This window comes from Cetorhinus maximus, chromosome 8, assembly GCF_964194155.1.
Source record: "Cetorhinus maximus chromosome 8, sCetMax3.hap1.1, whole genome shotgun sequence".
NCBI lineage: Eukaryota > Metazoa > Chordata > Chondrichthyes > Lamniformes > Cetorhinidae > Cetorhinus > Cetorhinus maximus.
In genome coordinates, this window is record NC_135886.1 from 53,479,195 (window position 1) to 53,500,130 (window position 20,936).

General features: G+C 46.4%; 1 protein-coding gene across 1 annotated transcript in view; it reads left to right on the forward strand.

Moving 5' to 3' along the window:
• Nucleotides 1-20,936, forward strand: part of LOC144683644 (uncharacterized) — a 220,578-nt gene that overhangs the window by 87,589 nt on the left and 112,053 nt on the right. Inside the window, exons 23-30 of the mRNA XM_078546887.1 lie at nt 3,557-3,614; nt 5,646-5,830; nt 9,184-9,241; nt 9,879-10,063; nt 12,497-12,554; nt 14,639-14,823; nt 17,271-17,328; nt 19,409-19,593. Coding sequence (XP_078403013.1) covers nt 3,557-3,614; nt 5,646-5,830; nt 9,184-9,241; nt 9,879-10,063; nt 12,497-12,554; nt 14,639-14,823; nt 17,271-17,328; nt 19,409-19,593 — 972 coding nt within the window. The remainder of the gene's footprint in view (nt 1-3,556; nt 3,615-5,645; nt 5,831-9,183; nt 9,242-9,878; nt 10,064-12,496; nt 12,555-14,638; nt 14,824-17,270; nt 17,329-19,408; nt 19,594-20,936) is intronic.

Consider the following 20,936-nt stretch of genomic DNA (forward strand, 5'->3'; position numbering starts at 1 on the left):
CCTCTGCACCTTGAAATTCTGCAGTTTGTTCTCCATTTAACCAATACACTTTTTTCTTCTTCCTACCAAAGTGAACAGTTTCACGTTTTCTCACATTATACTGCATCTGCCAGATTTTTGCCCACTCACTCATCTTATGCATATCCAACTGTAGACCCCTTATGTGTTCTTCACAACATACTTTCGTACCTATCTTTGTGTTGTCTGCAAATTTATCTACCATGCCTTCGCTCCCCTCATCTAAGTCAGCAATGTAAATTGTAAAAAGTTGAGACCACAGCACGGACCCCTGTGGGACTCCTTTTGTCACATCCTGCCAATCAGAAAAAGACCCATTTAGGCATACTCTCTGATTTCTGCCAGCCAGCCAATCTTCTATCCATGCTAATATGTTACCCCCCCGCCCAAACCATGAGCTTTTATTTTTCACAATAACCTTTGATGTGGCACGTTATCAAATGCCTTCTGGAAATCCAAGTACAGCAGAACTCCAATAAATTGGCTAAACATGATTTCCCTTTCACAAAACCATGCTGACTCATACTGTTTACCTTAAGCTTTTCTTGGTGCCCAGCTATGACCTCTTTAATGATCGACTCTAACGCCTTCCCTATGATAGACCTCGAGCTAACTGGCCTATTGTTTCCTGTTTTCTGCCTCCCTCCCTTATTGAACGGAGGAGTTATATTTGCTACTTTCTAGTCTGTTGGAACCTGTCCAGAATCTAGGCAATTTTGGAAAATTAACACCAACGCATCTACTACCTCATTAGGCACCTCTTTTAAGACCCTAGGATGAAGTCTAACTGGATCTGGAGACACCATCATCACCATCCCTGGGTATGTCCTGTCCCCAACTGCAGGAGAGACTCATCTAAAGTGGTGGCACAGTGGTTTACAGTCAGCCCCGGGATCTTCAACATTCACTCTGGACCCGATGAAGTCTCATGGCATCAAACACGGGCAAGGAGACCTGCTCCTGATTACCACCTACCGCCCTCCCTCAGCTAATGCCCCCATGATGAACACCACTTGGAGGAAGCACTGAGAGTTGCAAGGGCACAGAATGTACTCTGGGTTGGGCATTTCAATGGACATCAGCAAGATTGGCTCGCTAACACCACAACTGACCGAGCTGGCCGAGTCCTAAAGGACATAGCTGCTAGATTGAGTCTGCGGCAGGTGGTGCGGGAACCAACAAGAGGGAAAAACATACAAGACTTTATTCTCACTAATCCACCTGTTGCAGGTGCATCTGTCAGTGACAGTATTAGTGGGAGTTCAGTTTGAAATGAAGAAGTGTGTCTAAGGCTAGTGCTTTAAACCTGAATAAAGGTAATTATGAGGGATGGAAGGCAAAGTGAATTAAGTGAATTGGGAAACGAAGTTAAAAGGTAGGACAGTAGAGATGCAGTGGTATACTTTTGAGGATATATTGAGTAATTCTGAGCAAAGATTTATCTCAGTGAGAAAGAAAGACGCTTTGAGAAGGATGCATCATCTGTGGCTGAATAAGGAAGTTAAGAATTGTATCAAATTGAAAGAAGCACTGTACAATTCTGCAAAGATGAGTGGTTGGTCAGAAGATTGTCAGACTTTATGAACCAGCAAAGAATGGCTAAAAAAAAAAGAGGGAGAAAATAGAGTATGAGAGAAAGCTGGCTAGAAATATAAAAACAAATAGCAAGAGTTTCTATAAGTATTTAAATAGGAAAAGAGTAACTAAAGCTCATGTTGATCCTCTAGAGAGAGAGTCTGGGTAAATGATAATGGAAAACAAGGAAATGGCAGAGGTGTTGAACAGATATTTTGTGTCTGTCTTCACTGTGGGAGACTTAGAAAACTTCCCAAAGATACTTAAAATCAAGAGGTGAATGGGAAGGAGGAACTTAAAACAATCACTGGCACGAGAGAAAAGGTGCTGGGAAAACGATTAGACATAAAGGCTGACAAGGTCCAGGGCCTGATGACCTGAACCCGAGGGTCTTAAAAGAAGTAACTGCAGAGATAGTAGATGCATTGGTTATAATCTTCCAAAATTCCTGAGATTCGGAAAGCGTCCCAGCAGATTGGAAAATAGCTAATGTAACACCTTTATTCAAGAAAAGAGGGAGACAGAAAGCAGGAAACTATGGGCCAGTTAGCTTAACATCTGTCACAGGGAAATTGCTGGAATCCATTATTAAGAAGGTTAAAGCAGGGTACTTAGAAAAACAAAATAAGATCAGGCAGAGTCAACGTGGGTTGGGATCCTTCGGCCCTGACCTGGCAACTTTCTCGTGGCAGACGCGGTGAGGCATTCAAATCTCCATTGACTTCGGTGTGACCGGAAGATCCCATCAGCGGGAGGAGCAGGAAAATCCCAGCCATGATTTTGTGGAAGGGAAGTCATTTAAACTAATTTATTCGTGTTCTTTGAGGGAATAGTAAGCAAAGTGGATAAAGGGGAACCTGTAGATGTGATGTACCTGGATACCCAAAAGGCATTTGTTCAGGTGCCACGTCAAACGTTTCTACACAAGATAAGAGCACAAGGTGTAGGGGGTAACATATTAGCATGGATAGAGGATTGGTCAGCTAACAGGGAGCAGAGGGTAGGGATAATTGGGTCTTTTTTGAATTGGCAAGTTGTAACTAGTTGAGTTCCTCAGGGATCAGTGCTGGGGCCTCAATTCAATCTACATCAATGATTTGGTTGAAGGAACCGAATGTATTGTAGCTGAATTTGCTGATGATACTGAGATAGGTAGGAAAGTAAGTCGTCAAGAGGAGGTAGAGAGTCTGCAAAAGGATATGGACAGGTTAAATAAGTGGGCAAAAATTTGGCAGATGGAGTATAATGTGGGAAAATGTGAACTTGTCCAGTTTGACAGGAAGAATAGAAAAGCAGCGTATTATTTAAATAGAGAGAGATTCTAAAGTCCATTAACTTTTGCAGAACTAGAAAATGTCACCTGGTGGAGAGGCCATAAAATTCTGCACATGAATTACAAAAAATTCATATGCAGGTACAGCAAGTGATTAGGAAAGCAAATGGAATGTTGTCAATCATTGCAAGGAGAATGGAATATAAAAGTAGGGAAGTTTTACTGCAGCTGTACAGGACATTGAGAGCAGTGTGTACCATCTACAGGATGTGCTGCAGCAACTCACCAAGGCTCCTTTAACAGCACCTACCAAACCCTTTACCACTTAGAAGGACAAAGGCAGCAGATACATGGGAACGCCACCACTTCGAAGTTCCCCTCCAAGCTACACACTATCCTGAATTGGAACTTTATCGACGTTCCTTCACTGTCGCTCGGCCAAGATCCTGGGAATCCCTCCCTAACAGCACTGTGGGTGTACCTACACCACATGGACTGCAGTGTTTCAAGAAGGCAGCTCACCACCACCTTCTCAAGGGCATTTAGGGACAATAAATTCTGGCCCAGCCAAGGATGCCCACATCCCATGAAAAAATGTTAAAAATCAATAAATGTCTCCAGGAAGCCTTCTCTCTGTCACTGTCACTGACACTCTCTCCCTGTCTGTCTGATTCTTTGGTTTTATTACAGAGAGTGGCATCAATCTCTCGGCAGTGAGGGATGGCGTTCCGATGAAGCTGAACCACAGGTAATGAGGGATGGACACAGCAGGGAAAAGGGGGCGGATTCAGTCACAGTCCGTGTGTGTCTGAGGGTGAGATCTGGGACATGGATAGTAGCCAGAGGGAGAGCAGTGAGGATTCATGTACCATCACTGGGTTCAGACAGTGGGCAGGGCCTGACTGCCAGGGATGGAGTCACACTGACTCTTGGTGCCCCTGGGGAGGGTTTAAACTAACTTAGCTGGAGGATGGGAAGTGGGAGGTAAAACTACAGAGGGAAAAGAAGATGCAGAAAGAATTGGAGGGAGATAGAGCTCTAGAGTAAAAATGATAAGGTATTAGATTATTAGGAAATGTAATAACGCCTTGATTGTTTTTATCGTACATGTATGTTTCCATACAGAGGATGGTTTATGAGCTTGGTGAGCTGCACGTGCAAATAGCCACAGGGAGACATAATCTTGTAGTGATGAGGGAGGCCTGACTCAAAAACAGAAACGGACTGGGCACTAAACAACCCTGGATACAATTGGTCAGGAAGGATAGGGGTGGGGTAACAATATTGATCAAGGGTAATATGACTGTGCTGGAAAGAGTGGATATCATAGAGGGATCAAGGACAGAATTTATTTGGCTAGAGCTAAGAAACAAGAGAGTTATAATCACATTACTAGGGGTATTCTGTAGACCACCAGCAAGTTTAGAGGAACAAATTTGGAAAGATAAAGGGTGTGTAAGAACAGAGAGATGTTGGGTATATGTGCATAAATCATTTAAGGTGACAGGACAGGTTGAGAGAGTCATTAATAAGGCAGACAGGCTCCTGGTTTTATAAATAGAGGCATAGAGTATAAAAGCCTCAACTGGAATATTGTGTACAGCTCTGGGTATCACAAACGAGGAAGTATTTGAAGGTATTGGAGTTGGCGCAGAAAAGATTCATGAGAACGGTTCTGGTGATGAGGGACTTGAATTACGTGGATAGATTGGAGAATTGTGGGCTATCCTCCTTGGAGAAGAGAAGTCTGGGAGGAGTTTTGATAGAATGTTCAAAATCATGAGGGTCCTGGACAGAGCAGATAGGAAGAAACTGTTCAGATTGGTGGAAGGGTTGAGAAACTGAGGACACTGATTTAAAGCGATTAGGAACAGAACCCAAAGGTGACGCAAGCAAAGGGTTTTTACACAGCGAGTGGTCAGGCTCTGAACTCCACTGCCTGAGTGTGTGGTGGAGGCAGATGTAATTGTGGCTTTGAAAAGGGAATTGGACAATTATCTGAGGAGAAAGGATTTGCAGTATTGCAGGGAAAACACAGGGGAATGGGAGCTGGTGAGTTGCCCTCACAGAGAGCCAGAACAGACACGATGGATTGAATGGCCTCCCTGTGGTGTTGTAACCATTCCATAAGGTGGACACCTTGTCTGAAAGGAATTGGGCAGGAAGTAAAATTCTCTCACACCTTATTGGGGAGGAATTTTTAAATCTTTATATGGCCCCAGATAGACAAGCTCATGTGAATTAAATGCCTCCCTCAATGAGTTCCATTTCTGTAAGATATTTCCTTTGTTTCAATGACTGATAAAGAGTGAATATACTTTGTACGGATATTCACATTTCCATGGGTCATCAGTGAAACTGATTTTCCTCACTTCATTCATTCAGCAGGTGACTGCAACAGATAATCAGTAATGTCTGAAGATGATATTTTGGGAGTTTACAGAGAGTGATGATTGGGGTGAAACCCCTTCTGCCAATTTCTTTGGAGTCTCACTCATGATTCTTGAGTGTTGACGTGTCGCGATTAGGTGGTGAGGTGAATTGTTGGTTCCTGTAACCTGAGATCATGTTTGTGATTAGATAGTGATGGAGGGTCAGAGAGGGACAGTCAGGCTGAAAACATGTGAGATAGAGACATCGAAAATGAGACCAAGAGACATGGATATTAGAGACAGAAAGAGATGGGGATAAATAGAGGTGGTTTACAATACATTTGATGAGAAGATTTACTGTTATTTGGTGATTGAACGTGGTCGCTTTGTGTGTTCCTCCCTCCCAGGTACAGGCGGAGCTTGTCTCTCTGCGCAGTAAACGGGACGAGGCCATCACTGAGAACGAGATGCTCACACTGACCAATCAGCAGCTGGAGAGTTGGCTGGAGCAGATCCAACAGGAGCTTCAGGAGGCTCAAGATCGGCTGGTGGCTCAACAGGAGGAAGCAGCTCACCGAGAGGAGAAAGAAGGGTAAGAGATCCCCAGAAGGTGTTGTGTCCCATGGGGCATTTGATCATCTCAGTCATTCTCCATCCCTGTATCCTCCAATCTGATGTCACGCACACATTTCCAGCTCCTTTCCCAGGATACACATTATTAACTGCTTTGTCCTCCCAACTCTCTCACCCACAACACCATGGAGCACAAACTACAGCAAGTTGTGAATTGGAGGTTGAATTCCTGAATTCTCTCCCAGCAGTATTCCACAGGAACAGTGATGGAGCATTTAACACATGGAGCCTCTCCACACATTCCATTCATTCATCGCTTCATCCAATAAGCTCTTCAGCTGAATTGATTTTGGGTTCCCTTCTCCCACTGGTATTGGAACCTCTTCCTCTGCACTGAAAACAGATACAAAATCCTCATCTTACAAATCAGCCATTTCCTTATTGCTCATCATATTCTCACCTGTATCTGTCTTTAATGGACCCACTTTCCCATCCTCACCACTCTCTTTCTTTTAATATATTCATGAAAACTTTTCCTGTTAGTTTGGATCTTCCTGGATAGTTTCTTTCTCTTTTCCTTTCCTGTCCCTCTTATTATTCACTCGATCCCAGTCTGGCTCTCTCAGTTTGCTGGATTTGCAGTTTCCTTGTGTCTGTGTTTGTGTTTTCTTTTAGTTTAATCCTGTCTCTTACCTTGATTGTTGACCAGGGATAGTGAACTGCACAAGTGAATCTATTGTGGGTAAAATTTGATTGCTTCCCAAATCGGCAGTGGGGTTGACGATGGGGACAAACTTGTACATGTTGACCCTGGTACAGTCAGCACAGTAATTTGGTGCTGCCTGTTCAGTAACATGGCTGGAGGCTGCAGCCAGCACTGGGTCCGCAGTTGAGTGGCTGCACATGTCAGCAAGAGACACCTCGCACAAAACATCTGAATTTTTGGGAATTGCCTTTTGGGTGTATACTGGTTTTGTTGGGTACAACCATTTCTTTGATTAGTTCCCACTGTTTGTAGATTTACCCATTGACAGCTCAGCCCAGTTGACTGTGGTCAATGTTATTCACGTTTCTTCGAAGTTCGCCTCTCTTAAATTTAAAATCTTGTTTTAGACCATAAGACCTTAAGACATAGGAGCAGAAATTAGGCCATTCGGCCCATCGAGTCTGCCCCGCCATTCCATCATGGCTGATAAGTTTCTCAACCCCATTCTCCTGCCTTCTCCTCGTAACCTTTGATCCCCATACCAATCAAGAACCTATCTATCTCGGTCTTAAATACACTCAATGACCTGGCCTCCACAGCCTTCTGTGGCAATGAATTCCATAGATTGACCACTCTCTGGCTAAAGAAGTTTCTCCTCATCTCTGTTCTAAAAGGTCTTCCCTTTACTCTGAGGCTGTGCCCTCGGGCCCTAGTCTCTCCTACTAATGGAAACATCTTCCCCATGTCCACTCTATCCAGGCCTTTCAGTATTCTGTAAGTTTCAATCAGATCCCCCCTCACCCTTCTAAACTCCATCGAGTATAGACCCAGAGTCCTCAAACGTTCCTCATATGTTAAGCCTTTCATTCCTGGGATCATTCTTGTGAACCTCCTCTGGACCCTCTCCAGGGCCAGCACATCCTTCCTGAGATACGGGGTCCAAAATTGCTCACAATATTCTAAATGTGGTCTGACCAGAGCCTTATAAAGCCTCAGAAGCACATCCCTGCTTTTATATTCTAGTCCTCTCGAAATAAATGCCAACATTGCATTTGCCTTCCTAACTACCGTGTCAACCTGCAAGTTAACCTTAAGAGAATCCTGGACTAGGACTCCCAAGTCCCTTTGCACTTCAGATTTCTGAATTCTCTCCTCATTTAGAAAATAGTCTATGCCTCTATTCTTCCTACCAAAGTGCATGACCTCACACTTCCCCACGTTGTATTCCATCTGCCACTTCTTTGCCCATTCTCCCTACCTGTCTAAATCCTTCTGCAGACTCCCCGCCTCCTCAATACTACCTGTCCCTCTACCTATCTTTGTATCATCTGCAAACTTAGCCAAGATGCCCTCAGTTCCTTCATCTAGATCATTAATGTATAAAGTGAAAAGTTGTGGTCCCAACACTGACCCCTGCGGAACTCCACTAGTCACCGGCCGCCATCCTGAGAAGGACCCCCTTATCCCCACTCTCTGCCTCCTGCCAGACAGCCAATCTTCTATGTGATTCTTGTGTCTCCCTCTTAAATCTGATATTCTATTCAATCTTATCATAGTTAATATTTACAAGATGCCCCCTCGCCATCAGATTATTCACTTATTTTGGTTGATTACTCATCACTGAATCTAGTATGGCCTGTTCCCGTGTTGGTTCCAAAAGATATTGTTTGAGGAAACTACCTGAAACAAACCAGACGCACACACACAAACAAACACACAAACACACACGAACAAACACACAAACAGCCACACACACACACAAACAAACAAACACGCACACACAAACAAAAACACACACTATACGCACATACACTCTGCACACACACACCCTCAGCACACATGAACCATGCACACATACACACACAGACACTCTGCACACATACACTCTGCACACACACACCCTCTGCAAACATACACCATGCACAAACACATCCTCTGTACACATACCCTCTGCACACACATACACTCTCTGCACAACACACATCATCTGCACACACACCCTTTGCACACAAACACCCTGCACACACTCAACCTCTGCACACACACACACATACACACCCTCAGAGCACATACCCTCTGAACACGCACACTCTGCACACACGCCCTCTGCACACACAGACTATGCGCACACATGCACACCCTGCACACACACACACCCCATCTGCACACATACACCCTCTGCACACAAACAAATTCTGCACTCGCACACCCTCCGCACACACGGTCACTCTGCGAGCACGCATGCACGCACACACACACTTTGCACACTCGTGCTACATGCACACACCCTCTGCACACACTTTACGCACATATACTCTGTGCGTACACACACTTTCTGCACACACTCACTCTGCACACACACTGTGCACATGACTTTCAGAACCCGCAGTCAGTGCACACAGCCCACAAATTGTGTACACGTCCCACATGTTGCGCACACACAAAACGTGTCAATATTCATGTTCAGACACACAATGATACAGTGAGTGCAGTTTCCAATCCCAGGAAATTCCTGATGAACAACAGGCACAGGGAAATTGGTCTGGGATTAGGGATTGAGGTGCCTGTGGTTGAGGAAATCTAATAAATGTCTCCAGGAAGCCTTCTCTCTGTCACTGTCACTGACACTCTCTCCCTGTCTTTCTGAATCTTTGGTTTTATTACAGAGAGTGGGATCAATCTCCCGGCAGTGAGGGACGGCGTTCCGATGAAGCTGATCCACAGGTAATGAGGGATGGACACAGCATGAAAAAGGGGGCAGATTCAGTCACAGTCCGTGTGTGTCTGAGGGTGAGATCTGGGACATGGATAGTAACATTGAGATCAGTGAGGGGTCATGTACCATCACTGGGTTCAGACAGTGGGCAGGGGCTGACTGCCAGGGATGGAGTCACACTGACTCTGGATGTGAATCGGGATGGGGGAGCAGGGGAAATGATGACAGAATCTTCCAAACTGATTCACAGTCACTCGGTGGGCGATGTGTCTGAGAGGAAGTTCGCAGGAGACAGAACGGGAGGATTGGGGTGAAAACAAAAAAATATTTTTCTCAATTTCTCTCAGAATTCTCCCTCATTTCCCAGCCTGACTGTTGGGGGTTGGGGTGTGAAATTGGGTGAGGGGATGAGATGCTGAATCCTGCAGCTCGTGAACACGTCAGTGATTCGATTCTGATGGAGAGGTGGAGAGAGAGAAAGGATGGAAATGTTTGAATGTGAGAGAGGGAAAACAGACTGAGAGAGAGATGTTAGAGACAGAGAGAAATGGAGATAAATAGAGGTGGTTTAGAGTACATTTGATGAGAAGATTTACTGTTATTTGGTGATTGAACGTGGTCGCTTTGTGTGTTCCTCCTTCCAAGGTAAAGGCGGAGCTTGTCTCTCTGCGCAGTAAACAGGACGAGGCCATCACTGAGATCGAGATGCTCAAACTGACCAATCAGCAGCTGGAGAGTCAGCTGGAGCAGATCCAACAGGAGCTTCAGGAGGCCCAGGATCGGCTGGTGGCTCAACAGGAGGAAGCAGCTCACCAGGAGGAGAAAGAAGGGTAAGAAATCCCCAGGAGGTGTTGTGTCCCATGGGGCATTTGATCATCTCAGTCATTCTCCATCCCTGTATCCTCCAGTCCGATTTCACACACACATTTCCAGCTCCTTTCCCAGGACACACATTATTAACTGCTTTGTCCTCCAATCTCTCTCACCCACAACACCATGGAGCACAAACTACAGCAAGTTGTGAACTGGAGGTTGAATTGCTGAATTCTCTCCCAGCAGTATTCCACAGGAACAGTGATGGAGCATTCAACACATGGAGCCTCTTCACACATTCCATTCATTCATGGCTTCATCCAATAAGCTCTTCAGTTGAATTGATTTTGGGTTCCCTTCTCCCACTGGTATTGGAACCTCTTCCTCTGCACTGAAAACAGATACAAAATCTTCATTTTATACCTAACAGCCCACACACTGTGTGCATAAGAACGTTTGAATTGAGAGCAAGAGTAGGTCATTCATTCCCTCCTGACTGGTCTCCCCCATTCAATATGATCATGGATAAGCTGATGTTTAAGTCAACTGCTGACCTAACTTGGTTTGTCCTACATGTGATTCCAGGCCGAGAGCAATATGGTTAACTCTTAACTCCCCTCTGAAAAGTGCTAGTAAGCCACACAGCCATACCAAAAGCACGACATAAATGCCAAAAAAGAATAAAAGCAGATGCACCACCCAGCATAGACCTAGGCACTGGAAACAACAAATTCACACCCAGCCCAGCCGAACCTGCAAAGTTCTCCTTACTATCACCTGGGGATTTGTGCCAAAATTGGAAGAGCTGTGTCACAGTGTAATCAGACAACAGGCTAACATTTCATAGTCACTGAATGATACCTTACAGCCAATGTCCCAGACACCACCATCACCACCCCTGGGTGTGTCTTGTCCCACCGGAAGGAGAAACCCACCTGAAGTGGCGACACAGTGATATACAGTCAGGAAGAAATTGCTGTGGGAGTCCTCAACATTGACTCTGGATCCCATGAAGTCAATGGGCATGGAAACCTCTGACTGATTATCATCTGCAGCTCACCAACCACACCCCCCCAACCAATCACCCAACCACCACCATCACCTCTCAGATGCCTCCTCTATTTTGAACACCAATTGGAAGAATCATTGAGGGTAATAATGACAGAGAATATACTCTGGATGGGGGTCATTAATGCCCATCAGCAAGTGTATCTCAATAGCACAACTACTGACCTTGTTCATCGAGTCCTGAAGGACATAGCTGCTAGATTGGGACAGCAGCAGGTGGTGAGAGAACCAACAAGAGGAAAAACCCCTGCTGTTTGGAATCATACCTAGCACAAAGGAAGATGGTTATGGTTGTTGGAGGTCAATTTTCTCAGTCCCAGGACATCACTGCAGGAGCTCCTCAGGGTAGTATCCTTGGCCCAACCATCTTCAGCTGCTTCACCAATGACCTTCCTTTCATCTGAAGGTCAGAAGTGGGGATGTTCACTGATGGTTGCACAATGTTCACCTTTTGTGACTCCTCAGATACTGAAGCAGTCCATGTCCAAATGCAGCCAGACCCGGACAATATCCAAGCTTGGGCTGACAAGTGGCAAGTAACATTCGCGCCACACAAATGTCAGGCAATGACTGTCTCCATCAAGAGAGAATCTAACCATCGCCCCTTGACATTCAGTGGCATTACCATCACTGAATCTCCCACTATCAACATCCTGCGGCTTCCTATTGACCAGAAACTGAACTGGACCAGCCATATAAATTCTGTGTCTACAAGAGCAGGTCAGAGGCTAGGAATACTGAGATGAGTAACTCACCTCCTGACTCCCCAAATTATGTCCACCATGTACCAGGCACCAGTCAGGAGTGTGATGGAATAATCTCCACTTGCCTGGACAAGGGCAGCTCCAACAACACTTAAGAAGTTTAACACATCCAGGGCAAAGCAGCCCGCTTGATCGGCACCACATCCACAAACATTCACTCCTTCCATCACCGACGTACGGTAGCAGCAGTGTGTACCATCTATAAGATGCACTGCCGGAACTCACCAATGATCCTTACAAACCCACATCTAGAAGGATAAGGGCAGCAGATACATGGGAATGCCACGACCTGCAAGTTCCCCGCCAATCAATCCCCATCCTGACTTGGAAATATATCACTGTTCCTTCACTGTCACTGGGTTAAAATCCTGGAACTCTATCCCTAACAGCACTGTGGGTGTATGTACAGCACACGAACTGCAGCGGTTCAAGAAGGCAGCTCACCACCACCTAGTCAAGGGCATTTAGGGATGGGCAATAAATGCAGCTTTAGCCAGCGAAGCCCACATCTCATGAAAGCATTTTTAAAAATTCAATAAACGTCTCCAGGAAGCCTTCTCCCTGTCACTGTCAGTGACACTCTGTCCCTGTCTGTTTGATTCTTTGGTTTTATTACAGAGAGTGGGATCAATCTCTCGGCAGTGAGGGACGGCATTCCGATGAAGCTGATCCACAGGTAATAAGGGATGGACACAGCAGGGAAAAGGGGATGAATTCAGTCACAGTCCATGTGTGTCTGAGGGTGAGATCGAGGTCATGGATAGTAGCCAGAGGGAGAGCAGTGAGGGTTCATGTACCATCACTGGGTTCAGACAGTGGGCAGGGCCTGACTGCCAGGGATGGAGTCACACTAACTGTGGATGAGAATCGGGATGGGGGAGCCGGGGAAATGATGGCAGAATCTTCCAAACTGATTCACAGTCACTCGGTGGGCGATGTGTCTGAGAGGAAGTTCGCAGGAGACAGAACGTTTCTCCATTGCTCAAACATTATTTCCTTATTTAATGTTCCCTGTATTCAGGAGGTAATTGTGACAGGTATTTGTTTGCTGTTCGAGGACCATAGTTTTGGGTAAAGGCAAAATATTGCAGATGCTGGAAATATGAAACAAAAACAAAAAATGCTGGAAAATCTCAACAGGTCTGACAGCATCTGTGGAGAGAAAGACAGAGTTAATGTTTTGCGTCCATATGATTCTTCTTCAGAGCTAAAGAGAAGTAAAAATGTGATAAAATTTATACTGTTGAAGGGGGCTGGAGCAGGTGAAGCTGGATAGAAGGCTAGCGATAGGTGGGGGCAAAGGAGAGATTGTGAAAGATGTCACAAACAAAAGGACAAAGTGTTGTTAGTAGTGGTGATACTGGCTAAAGGAGGTGCTAATGGTGACATTAAGAGTGGAAAGCAGAATGTGATAATGGCTGGACCAGGGTAAGGTCTCTGGAAAGTGATAGACGGCCTGAATGGGGATGGGGTGGGGGGAGGGGATGGTGCTGGGAAAAAAGATCGAAAAGGCTAAAAGCTGAGGATAAAACGATGAATAAAAATGGAAATAAATTTTAAAAACAATAATAGTGAAAGTAAGTGTAAAAAAAAATAAAGACAATTAAAAATATATAAATGAATATAGACAAATGAGCGATTAAAATGGAGTGAGGATGGAGGAGAGAGTTCATGACCTGAAGTTGTTGAACTCAATGTTAAGTCCAGAAGGCTGTAAAGTGCCTTGTTGGAAGATGAGGTGCTGTTCCTCCAGTTTGCGTTGAGCTTCACTGGAACATTGCAGCAGGCCAAGGACAGACATGTGGGCATGAGAGCAGGGTGGAGTGTTGAAATGGCAAGTGACAGGGAGGTCTGGGTCATGCTTGCGGACAGACTGAAGGTGTTCCGCAAAATAGTCACCCAGTCTGCATTTGGTCTCTCCAATGTAGAGGAAACCGCATTGGGAGCAGTGAATGCAGTAGACCAAATTGAAGGAGGTGCAAGTGAAGTGCTGCTTCATTTGAAAGGAGTGTTTGGGCCCTTGGACGGTGAGGAGGAGGGAAGTAAAGGGGCAGGTGTTGCACCTTCTGCAATTGCATGGGAAGGTGCACTGGGAGGGGGCTGAGGTGTTGGGGGTGATGGAGGAGTAGACCAGGGATTCCCGGAGGGAACAGTCCCTACAGAATGCCAACAGTGGGGACGAAGGGAAGATGTGTTTGGTGGTGGCATCATGCTGGAGTTGGCAGAAATGGCGGAGGATGATCCTTTGAACACAGAGGCTGGTGGGGTGATAAGTGAGGATAAGGGGGACTCTATCATGGTTCTGGGAGGGAGAGGACAGTGTGAGGGCAGAGGCACGGGAAATGGGTCGGACACTGTTGAGGGCCCTGTCAACCACAGTGTGTGGGAAACCTCGGTTAAGGAAGAAGGTGTTGGGTGTTTAGAGAGGGTGAGGATTGGGGTGAAACCATTTTTCTCAATTTCTCTCTGAATTCTCCCTCATTTCCAATCCTGACTGTTGGATGTTGGGGTGTGAAATTGGGTGAGGGGATGAGATGCTGTATCCTGCAGCTCGTGAACATGTCAGTGATTCGATTCTGATGGAGAGGTGGAGAGAGAGAAAGGATGGAAATGTGTGAATGTGAGAGAGAGAAAACAGACTGAGAGAGAGATGTTAGAGACAGAGAGAGATGGAGATCAATAGAGGTGGTTTAGAGTACATTTGATGAGAAGGTTTACTGGTGATTGAACGTGGTCGCTTTGTGTGTTCCTCCCTCCCAGGTACAGGCGGAGCTTGTCTCTCTGCGCAGTAAACAGGACGAGGCCATCACTGAGATCGAGATGCTCAAACTGACCAATCAGCAGCTGGAGAGTCGGCTGGAGCAGATCCAACAGGAGCTTCAGGAGGCCCAGGATCGGCTGGTGGCTCAACAGGAGGAAGCAGCTCACCGAGAGGAGAAAGAAGGGTAAGAGATCCCCAGGAGGTGTTGTGTCCCATGGGGCATTTGATCATCTCAGTCATTCTCCATCCCTGTATCCTCCAATCCGATGTCACACACACATTTCCAGCTCCTTTCCCAGGACACACATTATTAACTGCTTTGTCCTCCAATCTCTCTCACCCACAACACCATGGAGCACAAACTATAGCAAGTTGTGAATTGGAGGTTGAATTCCTGAATTCTCTCCCAGTAGTATTGCACAGGAAGAGTGATGGAGCATTCAACACATGGAGCCTCTTCACACATTGTATTCATTCATGGCTTCATCCAATAAGCTCTTCAGTTGAATTGATTTTGGGTTCCCTTCTCCCACTGGTATTGGAACCTCTTCCTCTGCACTGAAAACAGATATAAAATCCTCATCTGACATCTGACAGCCCACACACTGTGTGCATAAGAACGTTTGAATTGAGAGCAAGAGTAGGTCATTCAGCCCCTCCTGACTAGTCTCCCCCATTCAATAAGATCATGGATAAGCTGATGTTTAAGTCAACTGCTGACCTAACTTGGTTTGTCCTACATGTGACTCCAGGCCGAGAGCAATGTAGTTAACTCTTAACTCCCCTCTGAAAGGGGCTAGCAAGCCACACAGCCATGCCAAAACCATGACATAAATGCCAAAAAAGAATAAAAGCAGATGCACCACCCAGCATCGACCTAGGCACTGGAAACAACAAATTCACACCCAGCCCAGCCGAACCTGCAAAGTTCTCCTTACTACCGCCTGGGGATTTGTGCCAAAATTGGGAGAGCTGTGTCACAGTGTAATCAGACAACAGGCTAATATTTCAGAGTCACTTAATGATACCTTACAGCCAATGTCCCAGACACCACCATCACCACCCCTGGGTGTGTCTTGTCCCACCGGAAGGAGAAACCCACCTAAAGTGGCGACACAGTGATATACAGTCGGGAAGAAATTGCTGTGGGAGTCCTGAACATTGACTCTGGATCCCATGAAGTCCCATGGCATCAGGTTAAAAATGGGCACGGAAACCTCTGACTGATTACCACCTGCAGTTCACCAACCCCACCCCCATAATCGCCCAACCACCACCCTCACCTTTCAGATGCCTCCTCTATTTTGAACACCAAATGGTTGAATCATTGAGGGTGATAATGACAGAGAATATACTCTGGTTGGGGGTCATTAATGCCCATCAGCAAGTGTATCTCAATAGCACAACTACTGACCTTGTTCATCGAGTCCTGAAGGACATAGCTGCTAGATTGGGACAGCAGCAGGTGGTGAGAGAAACGACAAGAGGAAAAAACCCCTGCTGTTTGGAATCACACCTAGCACAAAGGAAGATGGTTATAGTTGTTGGAGGTCAATCTTCTCCGTCCCAGGACATCACTGCAGGAGCTCCTCAGGGTAGTATCCTCGGCCCAACCATCTTCAGCTGCTTCACCAATGACCTTCTTTTCATCTGAAGGTCAGAAGTGGGGATGTTCACTGATGATTGCACAATGTTCACCTTTTGTGACTCCTCAGATAATGAAGCAGTCCATGTCCAAATGCAGCCAGACCCGGACAATATCCAGGCTTGGGATGACAAGTGGAAGTAACATTCACGCCACACAAATGTCAGGCAATGACTGTCGCCAACAAGAGAGAATCTAACCATCGCCCCTTGACATTCAATGGCATTACCATCACTGAATCTCCTACTATCAACATCCTGGGGCTTACCATTGACCAGAAACTGAACTGGACTAGCCATATAAATTTTGTGGCTACAAGAGCAGGTCAGAGGTTAGTAATTCTGAGATGAGTAACTCACCTCGTGACTCCCTAAATTATGTCCACTATGTACCAGGCACAAGTCAGGAGTGTGAAGGAATAATTTCCACTTGCCTGGACAAGGGCAGCTACAACAACACTCACGAAGTTTAACACATCCAGGGCAAAGCAGCCCGCTTGATCGGCACCACATCCACAAACATTCACTCCTTCCATCACCGATGTACGGTAGCAGCAGTGTGTACCATCTATAAGATGCACTGCAGGAACTCACCAATGATCCTTCCAAACCCACATCCAGAAGGATAAGGGCAGCAGATACATGGGAATGCCACGACCTGCAAGTTCCCCGCCAATCAATCCCCATCCTGACTTGGAAATATATCACTGTTCCTTCACTGTCACTGGGTTAAAATCCTGGAACTCTATTCCTAACAGCACTGTGGGTGTATGTACAGCACACGAACTGCAGCGGTTCAAGAAGGCAGCTCACCACCACCTAGCCAAGGGCATTTAGGGATGGGCAATAAATGCTGGCCTAGCCAGCGAAGCCCACATCCCATGAAAACATTTTTAAAAATTGAATAGATGTCTCCAGGAAGCCTTCTCCCTGTCACTGTCACTGACACTCTGTCCCTGTCTGTCTGATCCTTTGGTTTTATTACAGAGAGCGGGCTCAATCTCTCGGCAGTGAGGGACAGCGTTCTGATGAAGCTGATCCACAGGTAATGAGGGATGGACACTGCAGGGAAAAGGGGGTGAATTCAGTCACAGTCCGTGTGTGTCTGAGGGTGAGATCTGGGACATGGATAGTAGCCAGGGGGAGAGCAGTGAGGGTTCATGTACCATCACTGGGTTCAGACAGTGGGCAGGGCCTGACTGCCAGGGATGGAGTCACACTAACTGTGGATGAGAATCGGGATGGGGGAGCCGGGGAAATGATGGCAGAATCTTCCAAACTGATTCACAGTCACTCGGTGGGCGATGTGTCTGAGAGGAAGTTCGCAGGAGACAGAACGTTTCTCCATTGCTCAAACATTATTTCCTTATTTAATGTTCCCTGTATTCAGGAGGTAATTGTGACAGGTATTTGTTTGCTGTTCGAGGACCATAGTTTTGGGTAAAGGCAAAATATTGCAGATGCTGGAAATATGAAACAAAAACAAAAAATGCTGGAAAATCTCAACAGGTCTGACAGCATCTGTGGAGAGAAAGACAGAGTTAACATTTCGAGTCCATATGATTCTTCTTCAGAGCTAAAGAGAAGTAAAAATGTGATGAAATTGATACTGTTTAAGGGGGCTGGAGCAGGTGAAGCTGGATAGAAGGCCAGCGATAGGTGGGGGCAAAGGAGAGATTGTGAAAGATGTCACAAACAAAAGGACAAAGTGTTGTTAGTAGTGGTGATACTGGCTAAAGGAGGCGCTAATGGTGACATTAAGAGTGGAAAGCAGAATGTGATAATGGCCGGATCAGGGTAATGTCTCTGGAAAGTGATAGACGGCCTGAGTGGGGGTGGGGTGGGGGTAGAGGTGCTGGGAAAAAAGATCGAAAAGGCTAAAAGCTGAGGATAAAACAATGAATAAAAATGGAAATAAATTTTTAAAATAATAATAGTGAAAGTAAGTGGAAAAAAAAATAAAGAATAAGAACAATATATTAATGAATATAGAAAAATGAGCGATCAAAATGGAGCGATGATGGAGGAGAGAGCTCATGACCTGAAATTGTTGAACTCAATGTTATGTCCGGAAGGCTGTAAAGTGCCTAGTCGGAAGATGAGGTGCTGTTCCACCAGTTTGCGTTGAGCTTCACTGGAACATTCTAGCAGGCCAAGGACGGACATGTGGGCATATGAAAGCAGGGTGGAGTGTTGAAATGGCAAGTGACAGGGAGGTCTGGGTCATGTTTGCGGACAGACTGAAGGTGTTCCGCAAAGTTGTCACCCAGTCTGCGTTTGGTCTCTCCAATGTAGAGGAGACCGCATTGGGAGCAGCAGATGCAGTAGACTAAATTGAAGTAGGTGCAAGTGAAATGCTGCTTCACCTGAAAGGAGTGTTTGGGCCCTTGGACGGTGAGCACGGGGGAAGTAAAGGGGCAGGTGTTGCACCTTCTGCAATTGCATGGGAAGGTGCACTGGGAGGGGGCTGAGGTGTTGGGGGTGATGGAGGAGTGGACCAGGGATTCCCGGAGGGAACGGTCCCTACAGAATGCCAACAGTGGGGGTGAAGGGAAGATGTGTTTTGTGCTGGCATCATTCAAGAGTTGGCAGAAATAGCGGGGGATGATCCTTTGAACACAGAGGCTGGTGGGGTGATAAGTGAGGATAAGGGGGACTCTATCATGGTTCTGGGAGGGAGAGGACAGTGTGAGGGCAGAGGCACGGGAAATGGGCCGGACACTGTTGAGGGCCCTGACAACCACGGTGGGTGGGAAACCTCGGTGAAGGAAGAAAGTTTTGGGTGTTTAGAGAGGGTGAGCATTGGGGTGAAACCATTTTTCTCAATTTCTCGTTGAATTCTCCCTCATTTCCCATCCTGACTGTTGGGTGTTGGGGTGTGAAATTGGGTTAGAGAATGAGATGCTGAATCCTGCAGCTCGTGAACATGTCAGTGATTCGATTCTGATGGAGAGGTGGAGAGAGAGAAAGGATGGAAATGTGTGAATGTGAGAGAGCGAAAACAGACTGAGAGAGAGATGTTAGAGACAGAGAGATGGAGATCAATAGAGGTGGTTTAGAGTACATTTGATGAGATAATTTACTGTTGATTGAACGTGGTCGCTTTGTGTGTTCCTCCCTCCCAGGTACAGGCGGAGCTTGTCTCTCTGCGCAGTAAACAGGACGAGGCCATCACTGAGAATGAGATGCTCAAACTGACCAATCAGGAGCTGGAGAGTCGGCTGGAGCAGATCCAACAGGAGCTTCAGGAGGCCCAGTATCGGCTGGTGGCTCAACAGGAGGAAGCAGCTCACCGGGAGGAGAAAAAAGGGTAAGAAATCCCCAGGAGGTGTTGTGTCCCATGGGGCATTTGATCATCTCAGTCATTCTCCATCCCTGTATCCTCCAGTCCGATGTCACACACACATTTCCAGCTCCTTTCTCAGGACACACATTATTAACTGCTTTGTCCTCCAATCTCTCTCACCCACAACACCATGGAGCACAAACTACAGCAAGTTGTGAATTGGAGGTTGAATTCCTAAATTCTCCCCCAGCAGTATTCCACAGGAAGAGTGATGGAGCATTCAACACATGGAGCCTCTTCACACATTCCATTCATTCATGGCTTCATCCAATAAGCTCTTGAGTTGGATTGATTTTGGGTTCCCTTCTCCCACTGGTATTGGAACCTCTTCCTCTGCACTGAAAACAGATACAAAATCTTCACTTTATACCTAACAGCCCACACACTGTGTGCATAAGAACGTTTGAATTGAGAGCAAGAGTAGGTCATTCATCCCCTCCTGACGGGTCTCCCCCATTCAATATGATCATGGATAAGCTAATCTTTAAGTCAACTGCTGACCTAACTTGGTTTGTCCTACATGTGACTCCAGGCTGACAGCAATGTGGTTAACTCTTAACTCCCCTCTGAAAAGTGCTAGTAAGCCACACAGCCATACCAAAAGCACGACATAAATGCCAAAAAAGAATAAAAGCAGATGCACCACCCAGCATCGACCTAGGCACTGGAAACAATAAATTCACACCCAGCCCAGCCAACCCTGCAAAGTTCTCCTTACTACCGCCTGGGGATTTGTGCCAAAATTGGGAGAGCTGTGTCACAGTGTAATCAGACAACAGACTAACATTTCATAGTCACTGAATGATACCTTACAGCCAATGTCCCAGACACCACCATCACCACCCATGGGTGTGTCTTGTCCCACCGGAAGGAGAAACCCACCTGAAGTGGCGACACAGTGATATACAGTCAGGAAGAAATTGCTGTGGGAGTCCTGAACATTGACTCTGGATCGCATGAAGTCCCATGGCATCAGGTTAAACATGGGCATGGAAACCTCTGACTGATTATCATCTGCAGCTCACCAACCACCCACCCCGCCCCCCACCCACCCCCCCCCACCCCCCCACCCTGCCCCCCCCCCCCACCCCGCCGCCCCCCCCCACCCCGCACCCCCCCACCCCGCCGCCCCCCCCCTCCCCTGCCGCCCCCCACCCCGCTAATCACCCAACCACCACCCTCACCTCTCAGATGCCTCCTCTATTTTGAACGCCAATTGGAAGAATCATTGAGGGTGATAATGACAGAGAATATACTCTGGATGGGGGTCATCAATGCCCATCCGCAAGTGTATCTCGATAGCACAA